Raw genomic sequence first — 17,401 nt, 5'->3', positions numbered from 1 at the left:
ATATCTTCTTCTTCTTCCCGTTCAGTGCAGGGCCTTTTGGGCATCATCGCACTTTACATTCATATATCGGTGCATTCGCCGATCTATTAGCAAAAAAAAAATCTTCGACACATATTAACCTTAAGTGAAAACTTATCACAAAATCTTTTTCACAAAAATTCTTAAGCGTAAGTGAAACATATATCATAAAACCGTAGAAATAAGACAATGATACACAGCATCTGAGATTTTTTATCTTCACATAGTGAATCTCACAACTTATCATTCCAAGTAAAAAAAAAGAGAGAGAGAGAGAGAGAGAGAGAGAGAGAGAGAGAGAGAGAGAGAGAGAGAGAGAGAAAGTCAACTGGGGAAAATATTGACAAGAATCTTTATCTCATCCTTCAGTTGTTTTGTTCTCAAAGCAAAAAAAAAATCTTAAAGAAATGTACGTAATAAATTTGTCATACAAATACTTTTATCCCTGCAATATGCATACTAGTACAACATAGTTTTTGCAAGGAGTATTGCCTTGTATTTTATTAGATGTTACATATAGATTAAGCATTTATTCTTTCTGTACATGTTAAATGGTCAATATTTTCAATAAATTCTAATTCTGTTTCTGACAGTCCCCATTTAGCTTTCCTTCCATCATATTCAGCAAAAAATGCATGAAAAGAGCTGGAAGCAGTCTTTAAAACATCATCATCTTTGTATTGGTCTCCAACTCCTACTGAAAGAACAGTGGTTTGATCATACGTTAGCGATTTTACCACTTCTGCAGACTTTGTGGCATTGGAATCAAATCCAGTGTAGACATGTATGATTAGTTTTCTGGACGAATTTCTCGCACCATGTTCTGGCGATAAGAGATGAGATCTTGCATATTCCAAAGCTTTCGCTACGTTGGAAGTGGCATTTTGAAATTCATGACTGTCCTGTGAAATGATCATAAGTTTACTAGCAAAACTATTAAAATCCGTTGTTTGATTTAGCTGCATTGACAGATGAGGTTCGTTTGAGAAGTACACCGCTCCTAGTTGAGTACGGTTCGGCGATAGCACAACAAATGGTTTCAGGCGCTTCAAAATCGAAAAGATTGTGCTTAAACTACCAGAGAACGTACTAAGAGGTAAAACTGAAGATACATCAAGAACAAACATAATATCCACCATCTCTTGGTAATAGCAAGCTGAAAATTAAAAAAAAATATTGTGTATTAATCTGAATAAACTAAGACCAAAAACTGAGTCAAGGTTATTTCAGTTTAATAATTTATTAACAAACATGTTTTTTCACATATGTTATTTAAATCAATGCCTTCTTCTGTAATTTATATATGAACATCAACATTTATATTTAAAGAACAAATGTATGAGCAATACCTGTACATTTTTCGTCCATCAACTTTCTTACTAGATGATAAAATGGGTTCATTGAAATATGACTGAACACATCCTTGTATCTCGGATCTCCTGACATTTTCTTAAAACCAACATGTCTGACGTCATCACCAAACGATACAAACAGCAAAGCATTATGGGAACTTGAGTTTAGCAGACGGGCCCGCAACTCTCCTGTTCCGTTTATAGCAAGTTGTAAATTAGATGGCATTCCGTCCGTGAAAAATAAAACAAACTGGTTACCTCCTTTAGTAACATTTAAGATATCCCTAACGGTGTACGATGCATTGTGAATGTCACTTGTTCCATTCATGAATGAAAGATTTGATATTTGTTCAAAAAGTAATGTTTTATTGTTTTGGTAGGAATCGAACCTTACGTCAATATTTGTTTTAGTCCCATATGATGCAACCGCTATCTTGAATTTATCATCTGCAAGAGTAATTCTTGAAACGATATCAGAGATGAAGTCTTTTTGTTGTTGAAATCCTCTTACTGATGTGCTGAAAGATGTATCGACAACAAATACTAGCTGAACTGGCCTCGTCTTACACAAGTCTGAAAAAATGATTTTTTAATAATAAAAGTGTTGATTTTTTAAGAATACCATCAACAAGTACACCTTTAAGTATGTTTCATCTAGCCCTTCACATCTAGCCCTTTCACTTTACATGTGATACTTATCTTTCTCAGGGAAAATTAATCATTCTTTGAGAGTCTTTGTTGAAAGATAATAAAATGATGTATATAAATAATTGCTTTTACATCATCTCTCACTAAAATACATAATTTTGTCCTCATAAATAACAGTACTGCAGATATCGTGGAAGTGCATATTAAAAAAAGACAAATTTACTCACCTATTTCGCAAAATTTTCCATCCCAGTTATTTAAGCAATCACAATAAAATGATCCAAATGTGTTCTGACAAAAACCGTGATTTTTACAAGGGTCTGACAGGCATTCATTGATGTCTGAAATGTTTGAACAATATAAATGTAAAATGTATTCAAAAATTTTATTTTTCTACTCCTGTATATATGTAGGGAAACATTTGGGCATAAACATTGTTTGTAATACCCCGTTTTATTGTAGGGTTACTTTAAATAAGAAACAAATGCAAGGATATTTAACCTAATTCACAAAGGGCTCCGGTAAACCCTGCCTCACAAGTACAGTTGAATCCTCCATCAAAGTTGTAGCATGTTCCATTGTTCTCGCAAGGAAATTTCCGGCATTCATTAATATCTGAAACAAAAATTCATTTCATTTTGTTAATTTATCAATCCATATGTTTTTTTTTATTATTATTGATCGAATTTAATTTAATATAATTGAAATGATCCACATTCTGTTCACTTGATTAACGGAAACGAAACTCAGATTATGAAAGAGCAAATGTCATGAGAGAGAGAGACAGAGAGAGAGAGAGAGAGAGAGAGAGATCCACTGATATGTTATATGATTATATATGTAACTTTAAAATAAGCATAGAAATATACCTTCTTGGCAAACACTTCCGGTCCAGTTTGAAGTACAGTTGCAGTAAAAAGAACCCATGTTATTGATGCACTGGGCGCCATGTTTACATGGTGGATCTATTGTGTACTCGGTGCATTCGTTGACATCTTGAACGAATTCAAAAAATTAAATAAATAATAAAACACAATAATTATATTGAGCAAATATTTGTTTTAATTTTTTTTCATATATCAAAGAAAGAAAAGATTGAAATAAACTCTTTTTAAATCATTCAGAAAACTCCAACAGTTTTGTGCACATGGATAAATATATAATGAATGGATTGGTATTGAAGAAAACTGTTATCTATTCTATTATACAAAAATGTTGTTGATCATAGTGGTAAAGCATACAACTATTTATGTCATATTGGTTATTTCGTTTAAAAGGCATGACTTTGAACCTATTGCACAAAGTGCTCCTTTATACCCAGGTACACAAGTGCAATTGAATCCTCCATCATAATTGTAGCATACTCCATTGTGTTGACATGGCGAGCACCTGCATTCGTTTACATCTGAAAAAATATATCTGATACCCTCAACTCTTTCAAACAACTAATTTCTTTCCAGTTTAAATAGACTTATTATAATTTACTTAGGAAAATCTGGCATAAATTACGGTAATTAAAACTTGTTTACCTTCTTCGCAGGTACTTCCGGTCCAGTTTGAAGTACAGTTACAATAAAATGAACCCTTGGTATTGGTACATTGTCCTCCATGTTTACATGGATCAGTCCATTCTTTGCACTCATCAATATCTTCATATATAAATATTTTTTTTAATACGACAAATATTAGAAAAAGTAATGATAAGAATTAGTTGAAGGAAAAAATCAGATGAGAGAGAGAGAGGAGAGAAAGAGAGTGTGTGACTGTGTGTTACCTCCATCACAGTTGCTACCAGAGTTCCCTTCAGTACAGTGACATTTGTAACTTCCACAAATGTTTTCACAAGTCCCTCCATTTTTACAAATTCCAGATTGTGTTACGCATTCATTTATATCTTAAAATAAAGATAATTCAAGGAATGAAACAAACCATATAAGGAGAGGTAATTCAAAGAGTAAAAAAACCTGCAAACTTCTGTACCTTCTTCGCAGTATATTCCCGTGTAGAAACTATTACATTGGCAGTGGAAGGAACCTTCAGTGTTTCTACATGTTCCATTATTTCTACATCCAATCAAAGAACACTCGTTAACATCTATAAAAATGAAGGTATTAATACTTATATAAGCAGTATCAGCGGTTTAAAAAATCGCTTTATTCTTGCTCTTTTATACAGGCACCTCTCCTTTAAATTTTAAACACTAATTCAAAAATGCTTTCGCCATAAAATATAGAGCTAATTTAATCTAAAAATTAACCCTTAAATCTATTCATTTCTATAAATGACATGTATTCTTTGTTAAAATTGTTATTTTCCTTCCCTTAAAAATGAAAGGTCATTAAATCAAAGCAGGGACAGAACAGTTTCCTTAAGTTAAGTAAAAAGAAATTAAAAAATATATATTAAATTGACAAGATATATGTATCAATTTGGAATTCTTCTGTTTCATATTTGCTACCTTAATTTAATTTTTATAAAAATTTATGTAAATGCAACTTTAAATACAATTTTTTTTATAACATACAACTACTTAACATGAAAATTTTTCTTGGAAATATTTTAGGCCATTTTCTGCACCTCAACTGATATAACAAACTGTATTTTTGCAAACTTATGACAACCGACCTGTCTGACATTTGTCTCCCGTCCACCGTGTACCACAAATACAATGATAACTTCCCTCCGAGTTGATGCATGTCCCGTTATTGGTGCAAGGATCCTCCTTGCATTCATCAATATCTTACAAAAATATAAAAGGCCATGCAACCATAATATCTCAAAACATAGCAGTTTTTTATATTCTATATTTATTTTTTTTCCCATGATTCCATTCATATATTATACATGTAAACATTTACCTTCATTGCAAATAGTCCCATTAAATCCAGTCTCACAAACACAAGTAAATCCACCATAAAGATTCATACAGACTCCATGATGGCAAGGGTTTGACAGGCACTCATTATAATCTGATGAAAGATGCAAAACAAAAATAAAATACTTTAAAGAACGATTTTCTTTTTGCAACTTTGTGATATAGCACACTCAAGGACTAAAAACTCTCTATCTCGTTGAGAAAATGTGATAAAGAAATACTTAGAAAAAGAAAAAAATTTCAAGGTTTGAAACAACATTGAAATTCTGTTATTGAAAAGGAAACTTAAGAATACAACCTAGTTCACAGTTGCTCCCTGTTCTCTCTGATGGACAGTAACAAACGTACGAGCCGGCAATATTTTCACAGTTGCTGTTGCCATAGCAAGGATTTGCCAGGCATTCATTAACATCTGTGAAAAGACTCACAAAAATGTATAAATTTATCTGGAAGAGAATTTCAAAAGTTTAGCACTTTGGTAAAATGAATTAAGTATGTTTGTTTTAAAACCTTGTTGGCACATGTTCCCAGTCCAACCATAATTACAAATGCAAGAAAAGGATCCATATTCCGGTCGGCATGTTGCATTACTTTTGCATGGGGATGAAATACACTGATCGACTTCTAAACAGACAAGAAACATTGTCACTTATTAATGATGTAAACTATGTTCATATTATCTTTTCTTTTTACATGAATTAAATCGTTATTTTTAAACCAAGAATACTTTAAATGTTTTCGCATATGATTTTTATTGTAGTCAGTAAATGAAGGTTTACCTAGTTGACATTGTGAACCTCGGAACTCATCTGTACAGGAACAAACGTAGCTTCCATTAAGATTTGTGCAGTTCCCATTGTTGAAACACGGTTCGTATATACATTCATCAATATCTACAACAGTAAAAGGGTCAACATATCTTTACAAATAATCTTAAATTCATAACTTATTCAAATGATCAAATCGTTTAACTACCTGTTTCACAATATTCTCCATTGAATCCAGATGAACAATTACAAGTGAAGTTGCCAGGAGCAGATTGACAAGATCCGTTGTTTTGACAAGAAGTGTTCTCACAGAAGTCAATTGCTTTGAGCAAAAAAAAAAACAGAACAAATTACGGTAAATCTCTGCATCTTTGGAAAGGGGAAAGGGGGGGGGGGGGGTATGGGGTGTTATAGGATTGGAAACGTTTATAGTGTTAAAGGTACTTGAACACAGATTTGTGTATCAAAATATATGTCGTTATATTATCGGAAAATAATAACTTTCAAATCTGTGTCCAAGTACCTTTAAATGTAATCGACGTTATTTGAATAATTTCATTATCTCTCATGAATACCTGTATCACAGTTACTCCCCGTCCACCCTTGTCTACAGAGGCAAATGGAGGAGTTATTTTTGCCGTTGTTTCCCAAACACAGACCACCGTTTTGACAATAATTGTTGCAAGCATCAATTCCAACTGAGCAAAAATTAAAAAAAAATTGAATGATACAAAAAATGCCTTTTTAAATTTTTTAAAATATTTTTGATATTCAGTCATCTTACTGCTATGAAATAAATTATAAATTCTGGTTAAACTGTTTTATGTAAAATAAAAACAGTCTTCTGCTTCAATACACCCCTTGGAAGGGGATGATTAATTTGATGAAAAATCTTTTTTCAGCCATTTTAAACATATATAGTTGACGAATAGAGTAGGAGGCAACAATTCAGATGACGTCTAAATTTTCTCCTCAAGAACATCATTAAAATACCAAGCCAAATGTTTCTCACCAGTTGTGCAGTTTTCGAGAGAAGTGTTGCAATGTTTACATTCAAAACCACGAAGTGTATTGTTGCATGTGTTATTTTCTGCACATGGATCCAAATCACATTCATTAATATCTAGGAAAGGAATATAAAATTTACTTTAAAGAAAGGTCATAAGTTAACCTTTTGAATTTTAATTTGACTAATTCATCTGTATAAAAATTTTTCACAGTAATTACCATTTGTACAGTTTTTAAAAGAATCATTGCAGTGTACATGTATACACTCAAAACCACCAAATGTATTGTTGCATGTGTAATTTTCTGCACATGGATCCAAATCACATTCATTGATATCTAGGAAAGGAATATAAAATTTACTTGAAAGAAGGTCATAAGTTAACCTTTTGAATTTTAATTTGACTAATTTATCTGTATAAAAATTTTTCACAGTAATTACCATTTGTACAGTTTTTAAAAGAATCATTGCAGTGTACATGTATACACTCAAAACCACCAAATGTATTGTTGCATGTGTAATTTTCTGCACATGGATCCAAATCACATTCATTAATATCTAGGAAAAGAATATAAAATTTATTTGAAAGGAATGTCATAAGTTAACCTTTTGAATTTTAATTTGACTAATTCATCTGTATAAAATTTTTTCACAGTAATTACCATTTGTACAGTTTTCAAAAGAATCATTGCAGTGTACATGTATACACTCAAAACCACCAAATGTATTGTTGCATGTGTAATTTTCTGCACATGGTCCCAAATCACATTCAGTAATTTCTGGAAAAAAGGATTGCACTCACGTTGAAAAGGAGGTTTCATTTTGAACTACGATCTGTATGACTACTTTCCATGTTAATTATATAATGACTTTTCATAATTCCGGTGTAACCGAGAAAAAAAATTATAGAGCTTTTTTCAATAGATGTAGAATTTGAACTTCTCGATATGAAAAGTGTAAGCAAATCAAGAACAGAAAAATCGTTATGATCTACCGAAAAAAGCTCAACTTGATCAAAATGCAAAACACAACAGTTGTATATTTACCTTCGTCACAGTTAATTCCTGTAAAACCAGGTGAACACGGACAAACTGATGAGGATCCGTGAACAACACATGTACCATTATTTTGACAGTTTACAGCATCACAAGGTCCTTTCATAAAAAATTAATGTTTTTAGAAATTTGCTCAAAGAATCTAATCATAGTCATTTGAAAATGTTTGAAGACATGTCTGCATTAATTTTGTACGTTTATTTCTAAATACATTCTTCTCCGTTTGATATTTAAATCAGTTTGATGAAAGTTTTTAATTTACTGGCAAAATGAAATTGTTATATAAAACATGACTGTATGGAATGAACAATATCTTACAATAAGCTAAATCTCAATTCAAAACTGTGTCTCTAAATATCATAATTAGATACCAACTAAACCAAATATATCATAGAGCAATATAAATCCTTCAACTGGTTGCATTCAATTCTTACCCAAATCACAGAGTTTGCCTGTGTATCCTGACTGGCAGACACAAATAAAACTTCCAGCTGTGTTGACACATAGACCATTGTTCATACAGGGAGAAGGCAAACACTCGTTAATATCTGCAGATTATACAAAATGTGTTTAATCATATTAAAATTTGAAAATTCATTAAACATATCGCTTGTTGTATTAACTTGTATTAATAGCATTTATCTTTAAAAATCTCGCATTAATATTTTTCCTTTAAATATTTGCATGCAAGAAATTCACATTGATTACTTTTACTAAAATCTTCTTCTTGTTTTAAACGTAATCTTTTCATTGCATAAAAAATTGCATTATAGACCGTAATTTTACCATTTGTACAGTACTGTCCTGTAAATCCAGGGGAACAATCACAGGTTACACTGCCATTCGTCTCATGACAAGTACCTTTGTTTTTGCACGGATCATAGGAACAAGCAGGGAGGGCTGAAAATGAAAAATAAAAAATGTCAATAATTCAAAAATTGCAGAAAGTTCAATAAATTTGCCATTTTTAAGTACCTGTTTCACACATATCCCCTTGAAAACCCCGAGGGCAATTGCAGACGAATGTATCATTCACCAATTCACAGATCCCTCCGTTTTTACAAGGTGTTTCACTGCATGCATTTCTTTCTAAATTTAGAATATTAAAAACTTAGAAAGGAAGGTCTATCAAATCAAGTTAAAAATTATTGTTAATGAAAATTTTAAACGTAGTGAATAGACAGTGAACTTACCATTCTGACAAAATTCTCCTTTCCACTGATGTTCACACGCACAGTTGAAGGAGCCACGGGTATTAATGCATGTCCCGTTACTAAGACAGGGTGTTATGTCAAGATCACATTCTTGGACATCTATTTAATATTATAACATTGGAATAAAATTCAATTTTGAAAGTGAGGTCAATCTCTATTAAATATATAAATTTCTGACAAATATTACCTTCTTCACAATATTGCCCGATGTACCCTTTTCTGCTGTCACATTTACACGTTGAAAAACCTTGATTATTTACACAGACACCCCCATTATGGCAGCTGCTAGTAGATGTCCTACATTCATCTATGTCTGAAAAAATGAATTGATTTGCAATATCATATAAATTCATTTGATTGTGTGTAAGCTCTTATAGGTGATTAGCTACCTGTATTACAATGATTTCCTGTAAAACCTTGACGACATTGGCAAAAATAATTTCCAGGGATATTGTAGCAAACTCCATCATTGTTACAAGTTATGCCGTCACATTCATCAACATCTGTAGTAAAAAGTGGAAGTAAAAAATTGAAAAATAGTTAACAGCATTTTGATTAATATCTATCAAAATGGTTGAATAAAGCAACATTACAAACCTTTTTCACAGATTGACCCGGTCCACTCAGGTGTACAGTTGCAGGAAAACGACCCTGGGTTGTTCACGCAACTTCCTCCATTGCAACATGGCGATGATGTTGCACACTCATCAATGTCTTTTTTTTTAAATAAAAAATGTTTAAAACAAAGAAAACAAAAATGAATTGCAATGATTAAAATTACAGACTGCTGGAATTATCCATTTAAAAAAGGTTTATACCTTGAGTGCAATTAGGGCCGCTCCATCCATGAGTACAATTGCAGTAGAAAGAACCATGTGTATTTTCACATTTTCCATGATTACAGATACCGGCATACTTTAAGCATTCATTTATATCTGAATATATACATAAATATCATTAAAAAAGTAATGTTAACATATACGAGGCATATATAAGAGGCAAATACGATAAGTGATATCGAAGACAGAAAAGTTACACAACTCGATTGTCATGTTGTTAATCCTGAATTTATAGGGTGGCAGTAGAATTGAATTTTGTGGTAGAAAAAAAGACAATGTCCAGTTATGATGTCATTGTCTGGAAATTCTTTGCCTCTTTATACAAGCTTTTATTGATTGAAAGTGTGTTCAACATTATCTACTTCAATACATCATATACATTAAAAATGAATATATGTAGATACGCACCAAATTAAAGTGCGCTTAGATCTTCAAGTATGTCTTAATATCTAAAAAAGACCTTTACAAGTGTCCCCATTTTATCAATAATAATCGTCAGTTTAACACTGAAAATTTTACCCTTCTAATGTTATGTGTCCATTTGTCCTTTATAAAAATCAATTTTGTATTAAATTAATCACTAAGAACTCTTTACTCAACGTTTAACTTTAATTAAAAAAACAACAGGAAACGCTGATTAAACAATCATTTAAGACAAGGTTGAATGTTCCATTAATTGTACGTTGTGAAAAACAAGAAGGGTTTTATTTATCTTCACATCTCAGTGTTAAGGATTCATTATGATGTTTAAGATTATTATCTTTGCCTTATTTTGAATGAATATCTATTCCAAATTTACATGAGATATATTTTTCATTTGAATACGCTTGATTCAGATTTTATTTACTAGTGTTACCTTATTGTTTATCATTAAAGTTTCTGTTTTTTCTAATTATATTCAATATTATTGTTTCAAATTATTTGAAAAAAAAGAGATATCATTCTTCATAAAATTACACCTTCTTCAATCTTATTTATCATCGTTTGATTTCCATTATATATTTCAGTTGGCATTTATATATAATTGTGAATCAAATATTGATAAGTATTCGTCTAAACATGAGATTATATCCCAAGGAAACATACTTGTAATATCTCAAAAAGTGTCGCAGAAAGATAATTTGATTAAAAAAAACTTTATTTCTCATACAAATACCTATATTGCAATGTTTTCCCATCCACCCTCCTTTACATTCACAGTTATAACTTCCATCGGTATTATGACACTGTCCATTATAACAGGGCTGTGTATTACATTCATTAACATCTGTAATTAAAAAAGTACAAGAAAATAATTCCTGAATCAGCAAATAAAAGAGATATACTTGAATCAGTGATAAACAACTTCTGATTTCTTTTGAAAAATTTCTTTTTCTTTCAAAACACGTTTCTCAAAATGTCTGTTCTGTTTTTTGTAAAAAATATGCAAAAATAATTAAGGGATCATTAAATGAATATGACTCTTTTATCAATGAAAAACAGCTTTTGATTTCTTTAGATTCAAAGAAAGGATAGTAATTAGTCTGCACCACAAAAGATGTGACAGGTACACACCTACTTCACAAACTGGTCCTGTCCAGCCTGGTGTACAGATGCAAGAAAACGATCCTACATTGTTTACACATCTTCCGCCATTAAGGCAAGGTGTTGTTGTACACTCATTAGCGTCTGCTCAATCAGTTTTAAAGGAAAAGTAAAGAAAATATTTCTTGAAATAGATTAGGTGACAAGCTTTGCTTGTTAGTGAAACTTTGGTTCTGGGTTGTTTTTGTTTTCTTGTTCACTGAATTTTATTTCGTTTTTTTTATCTTTCGAGATGAACTACTGGGTACAGTATATCCATGTGTACTTTGTTTTTGCTTACTTACACGAGACGATCTCTCCCAAAATTTTATTATATATATATATATATATATATATATATATATATATATATATATATATATATATATATATATATATATATAATTAAAACAATCTTTCATTTATTTTTCAAAGAAACAAAGAAATAAAATAAAACAATAACTAAAGTCAAAATTTTGTCCACCGTTTAAGTAAATTGTAATTTCTGGCTAAAATAAATTGCGCTGCACAGTAAAGGTGACCGAGGCTTACCGTTCGTACAGTTTTGTCCCGTCCATCCCACTTGACAAGAGCAGTAGTAACTCCCCTCCGTATTGTGACACGTCCCCTTATCACAGGGAAAGGCCTGACATTCATTTATATCTAATATATTAAATGAAAATAAAGTGAAATTAAAAGAACAGTTAAATTCAAAAATTGCTTTATTACCTTTATATATTAGGGATGTAGATGCTGCTTTCTTCCTTAATTACAGTTTTAACGTTATTAGTATATCAAGCCAAAATTCTTTGCAAAGACAGTTAATCAACATTGAATAACATTAAAAAAATGTAATAAATATACTATCACCATATGCGTATATATAAATCATAAAACAAACTTAAGTTCTACCAATCTTACCTTAATATTCTCTTAGTCTTAACTGAAATATGTATTTTATCATGTTGATTTTTGTATTTAAAAGGTGGAGGTAATGCATAATTTACAACATAACAACTAATCACAAAGCTGTGAATTTTGCATTTTACCCTCCACCTTGTGAATTATAAATTTACCTGCTGTACACACAGTGTCATATACCTATATTACAATATACCTATATTACACCTTTTCCCTGTGAATCCTGCTGGGCAGTTACATCTAAAATCTCCATACAAGTCGATACACCCGCCATTAACACAGGGATTCGAAGCACAGTCATTTCCATCTAAGGACGAAGTACCAAAACACATTTTGCAATATACGAGTATGTATTAAGTGTTTCAATCAAATCTTGAAATAAACCTTTTTAAAAAAAAAAAGAAGAAAAGATTAGTACCTGCCGCTACTGTGTAAAACCAAACACCATTTAACCCTTTGAAAGAAAATTATAAATTATGATTTAGATTTGTATTTATGATGCAGAACACATAAGTATAGAAATAAATTATCTGAAATAAATTCAGATGAACGTAAACGCGAGGCTCTAATATGTCTCTTAAGAAAAAACGAAGAATTCAGATAGGTCCGGAATATGTTACAATAAAATTACCTGTGTTTCCCTTGATTTGGCCCATTATATATGCATCATTGGTAAATGAATAAGGATTGTTGACAGGCGAACCGTTATAGAATCCTATTCTTATCTTGTGTCCTTGATTGAGTATATTAACATTGATGTAGTGAAAAATGGTATACGTAGAGACATGATCCGTAATCACAACACACTGGACAGTAACCCACTAAATTTGAATAAAACAAAAAGCTTACTAAGTATCTAAAAGTCATTTATTTGCATTCAGATTAAATATTCTTTATAAAATCCATTTACAATATATCATGTTTAACCCTGAAACAAACACGAAACATTTTCACGATTGATTGATAATGTTTAACACCGAGTCGGCAACATATCAGCCATATTTCGGCGATAAAATTATGCTCAGGTTTGAAGGATTTTCAGAGCGCGGTAGAATAGGAACTTAATTGTACACCTTTTATACACAATACATACCAAAAGTACATTGTTTTGACTCGATTCATAATTAATGCAGAACGAATGCCCTATTCAATAGTTCTAAAATATAATAGTAATGCGTTTTTAGAAACATTTTGGAAAGGTGCTAATGTAAAATAAAGATGAATGAAATGAACGTTTTAAATATGAAGAAAGAGTGAAAGAAATTATGAATATTAAGCACGACTTCTTCAAGACCAAAATAAATGACGTTTTCCAGGTTTTTTTTAACGATTTTGATATTTTAAATGCCAGGAAATTCTGATAAGGAGACCCGGTAGTTTCCTCAGTAAGGGACATCGACTTCAAACAAGCATATTTTTAATGTTGTAATAGTAATACGTTTCTTTAAGGTAAATGAAGATGAATATGATTAATATGAAATACAAAGAGATATGATTTCATTAAATTATTTTTGTTTCATTTTGAGATAGATGTACATTGCAAGTAGAACTGTTCAAAATCAAATGAGAAGATAGCAAACAGCAAGCTCATAAGTGCATGAGAATACAAATTTTGAACTGAGCATAAACGGACCTCTAAAGAGACATGAGGTGTGACCAGCTGCCATGTAGGAGTAAGTATCCCTTGATGACCGATCATACCCGCCGTGTTCCCTCTTGCAAAAGGAAAAAAAAATCTTTAGGCAATTCAGTGTAAATAGTTGTATAGAAACATTTGTTCTTGTTAAACAATGGCGCGAAGATAACATAGAATTTACAAAGTGCTTACATCAAACGCGGGATTGTTGATATCCTTTTATAATCAACTTATATTTCGAGAACTTGTTTGTTCATAATATAGAAAAAAATCTTGGAGACAAACTCCATAAGCAGGTGATGATGATATAATACAACATAATTCAGGGAAATTGATGCTAGGAAAGTAAAAGTTATTAAGTTTAAGATTGCCATAGATATTTTTTTTATAGTAAAATATCTAAATATAAAACAGTTGTTTCAGACTCTGATTTGACTTTTCTTTCGAGTTTATTGGGATAAAAAACTTGATAATGAAAATCAATATTGATAATTGATAAAACGTTGCAGAAAGATTTAAATGCCAAGATGAAAATCAAACAGGAAGATTAGTTTCTCTATCTCTCTCTCTCTCACTTTAGTATATAGTTCTTAAAATCATAATAATTCTTCAATCCTGGCATTATTATCGAAAGCACATGCACACATTGTTCTGAGAGCAAAACATAAGAAGACAACTTTATATATAAATGTATTGTAAAACAAGAAAATTCCAACAAATTTGCCTATTGGCATTTTACTTGTGTAATATATTTGATGTGGGGGATTGACAAAAGATCATTTTACATGCAGTATACTAGTTTATGAATGTGATCTTCTTTCTCAGTAACATTGCGCTTGATTATATATATATGATTAACATATTACATTGAACAAACACACAGGTACATGTTTATTTAAAACTTGTCTTAAAGGTCAAAAAAGTTCATTTTATCTTAATTTTTAACTTACAGGGCCATTGGTCCTGGGATAAAAAGGCGTTTTACTCCACGTCACTACCAAAACCCATTTCGCCTGGAAGGAAGACAAAGATGTTCCACCAAACTGTCGGACATCGGATGTGGCCTTTGTAAGTGTTGTAACGTCATTATAGGTACAATAGAACACGTATCCTCCATTGCTACCCAGAGGATACAAATCTGTCCAGTATGGTGCTATGTGTGGGTCAGTCGACGACCGTGGAGGTGTGTAGGATGAGTCTCCATTTCGAAATGTAAGAAGTCCATTAGTGCTAAACTACAACATTTCATATTTCAAACATCTCAAAATTATAAAAATTAATAGATATTTGCAAATTGCAGTTCTATGCTAACACTTACGTATACTGTAGAGTAGGTATGGTCTCCAAATGGAATTCCACCGGGGACATTAACTGATGTATAGGTGTCGTCACTAATCAAAGTATTTCCTTCAATATTATATGAATAATAATAGGCTTCTGTAAATAAAATTTAAAAATAAAGAAGTATTATAATCAAATTCAGTAGTGAAATAATACTTAAGTGCATCCACATATTATTATTTTTGTCCTTGCTGCTGCCTGCAATACTTCATTTGTCTTTTGTCGATAGGATGTTCTCTACTTGTGAGAATTCTTAAAGGAAACAACTTTTTTAGAGGGACAAATTGTGAAAGTTAAACTTGTATTTAGAACCACTTCATGTAAAGATCTGTGGTACATTGGTCATATTAGAATAATTCAGGACATACATGTAACAAGGAGATGGAGAGAATTTCCTTTAAATATAACTACATGTACACTAACGTTTCTATCAAAAGATGAATAAAACATTCAATGAGAAGCATTTACAAACTTAAAGAAATGCCTTAAGAATCAAATGATAACAAGTTGCATAACTGAGAAAGAAAATATTTGGAAACTTACTGCAGATTGAACTGAATGAAAACAGCATAACCAATAGGTATGACAGTCTGGTGTACATGATTTCAGTCATCCGACTCGTTCAAAAAGAGGACTCTATTGAGTATACGTGCGAAAAAAATTCAACAAACATATACTGTGATCACATTAAAAGGCATTTTCAGTAGACTGTAAAGTAAACATATTCCATGATTGTTCTCATTTTGTATTTCAAAAAAAAAAATACTGGTAAAAAGAAACAAGGGTGTGCGAATATAACGGTTTTCCATTTCAAATCATACATTATTTTAAATTTTATAAGCCCCTAGCGATTATTTTTAAAAAAATGTATTTCAGGTTTGTTTGCTTAAGATAAGCAACATTACGTTTTACTTCAGATAATGGGAACCTTACATTTAAACCTGCCAATTTATACTGAGAGTTTGACATTTTGTATGAATTAGGGTATCTGTTTAACTACACATAAGGAGAATAGCCTAAATCAATGACTACACGTGTTTTTATTCCACCTGTGCTTTACAATGAGTAAGTGTGTAAAAATATCTCAGTTGCGACTTACAAAAGAGCAGCTTGTTTTGTAATCGTATGTATTTGTTTATATCTGCACCATGAAGTTACAGTACACGTTATAAAACCAGTATAGTATGTATATGCATGAGGTGCCGTTTTGATTTTTACTGCCAAAATGTGGTATAACCTATTCAAAAAGGTTATATCACCTATTCAGTTGGGGATATCACCTATTCAGATTTCGAGTAAGAATTATCACCTTTTTTCGAAAAAGTAATATTACTTATTCGAATTGGTGATATCACCCATTCCTTTTGAATAGTTGATATCACTTATTCCAATAAGTGATGTCACCTTTTCAAATTAAATAAAGTAATATAATTTATTCGAATAGGTGATATCACTTTTTCATAAATCAATAAATGTCAGAAATCCAACCATTAATTTTTTATCTTGGTGTTTTTGCAATCAAATTTTACTTTGAATTTATTCATGGACTTATTGTTCACATTAAAAATAACTGGGCCCTATATACAATACAATGCTATTTATCTATCTGTACAAGGTTCCATAAAATAGTAGTTTTATTCGTTAGCCCACTAAAGGAAACATTTTAATGTGAACAAACAGATGAACAATTACACGAATTAAAAAAAGAAAGCATCTCCTCCAGAATGAAGCTTGAGGCTACCTACATAGAGAATTTAAGTTTCTATTTTCTTCGCGCAGTTCTTTATATAATAAGGAACTAACAAATAATTAAAAATAGTATTATTCAATTACTGCATATTTAAATTTAAATTAAAGAAATATTCTAAGCTTGTTATTTTAAATAATATTGTCTTATTTCGTGTGATGAAAAAGAAAACAACAAAGATCAGAAAGTCTACGACGTATTCTTCCATTACCAACCAATTACCAAATACCTGCAATTTGGCTCATTTACGATCCTAATCAAAAGATATTCCAGTTTAATTAACAGAAAAGGAGACTTCAAAGATATCATCCACTGGGCATTTTGTATCATATTATTAGGATCCCGTTTCTTATTTTTGACGACGAATGACACTTCATGCCCCGGGTCTGATAAGCGATACATCTGACCAAGTTTCCCTC

General features: G+C 31.2%; 1 protein-coding gene across 1 annotated transcript; it reads right to left on the bottom strand.

The window, feature by feature from the left end:
- Window positions 1-501: 501 nt before the first annotated feature.
- Window positions 502-15,974, bottom strand: LOC134276515 (fibropellin-1-like). The gene is made up of 35 exons (XM_062758768.1): window positions 15,779-15,974; window positions 15,213-15,331; window positions 14,845-15,129; window positions 12,890-13,079; window positions 12,677-12,712; window positions 12,455-12,565; window positions 11,890-12,000; window positions 11,329-11,442; window positions 10,931-11,041; window positions 9,754-9,870; window positions 9,533-9,649; window positions 9,325-9,438; window positions 9,123-9,248; window positions 8,915-9,034; window positions 8,697-8,810; window positions 8,508-8,621; window positions 8,156-8,269; window positions 7,713-7,820; window positions 6,673-6,783; window positions 6,236-6,358; window positions 5,869-5,982; window positions 5,673-5,786; window positions 5,404-5,517; window positions 5,192-5,305; window positions 4,877-4,987; window positions 4,644-4,757; window positions 3,999-4,112; window positions 3,793-3,912; window positions 3,548-3,667; window positions 3,310-3,423; window positions 2,888-3,013; window positions 2,520-2,633; window positions 2,246-2,359; window positions 1,368-1,943; window positions 502-1,174 (listed from the first exon to the last, which is right to left on the bottom strand). The coding sequence occupies exons 1-35, from the start codon at window positions 15,846-15,848 to the stop codon at window positions 540-542; spliced, it is 5,139 nt and encodes a 1,712-aa protein (XP_062614752.1). The 5' UTR covers window positions 15,849-15,974; the 3' UTR covers window positions 502-539.
- Between the last annotated feature and the right edge of the window lie 1,427 nt (window positions 15,975-17,401).

This window comes from Saccostrea cucullata, unplaced genomic scaffold, assembly GCF_032062105.1.
Source record: "Saccostrea cucullata isolate Sc308-1 unplaced genomic scaffold, CSIRO_AGI_Scuc_v1 ctg734, whole genome shotgun sequence".
Lineage (NCBI taxonomy): Eukaryota > Metazoa > Mollusca > Bivalvia > Ostreida > Ostreidae > Saccostrea > Saccostrea cuccullata.
Note: the sequence above shows the minus strand (reverse complement) of the source record. Positions and strands in the feature narration are given on the sequence as shown.

Bases quoted from the DNA above. Each gene is read 5' to 3' on its own strand.
- LOC134276515 (XM_062758768.1), bottom strand. From the start codon at position 15,848: ATGACTGAAATCATGTACACCAGACTGTCATACCTATTGGTTATGCTG. The intron at 3,668-3,792 runs GTAACACACAGT...TTATATATGAAG, and splicing joins TGGTAGCAACTGTGATGGAG to ATATTGATGAGTGCAAAGAA. The intron at 3,014-3,309 runs GTTCAAAGTCAT...AATTCGTTCAAG, and splicing joins AGGAGCACTTTGTGCAATAG to ATGTCAACGAATGCACCGAG.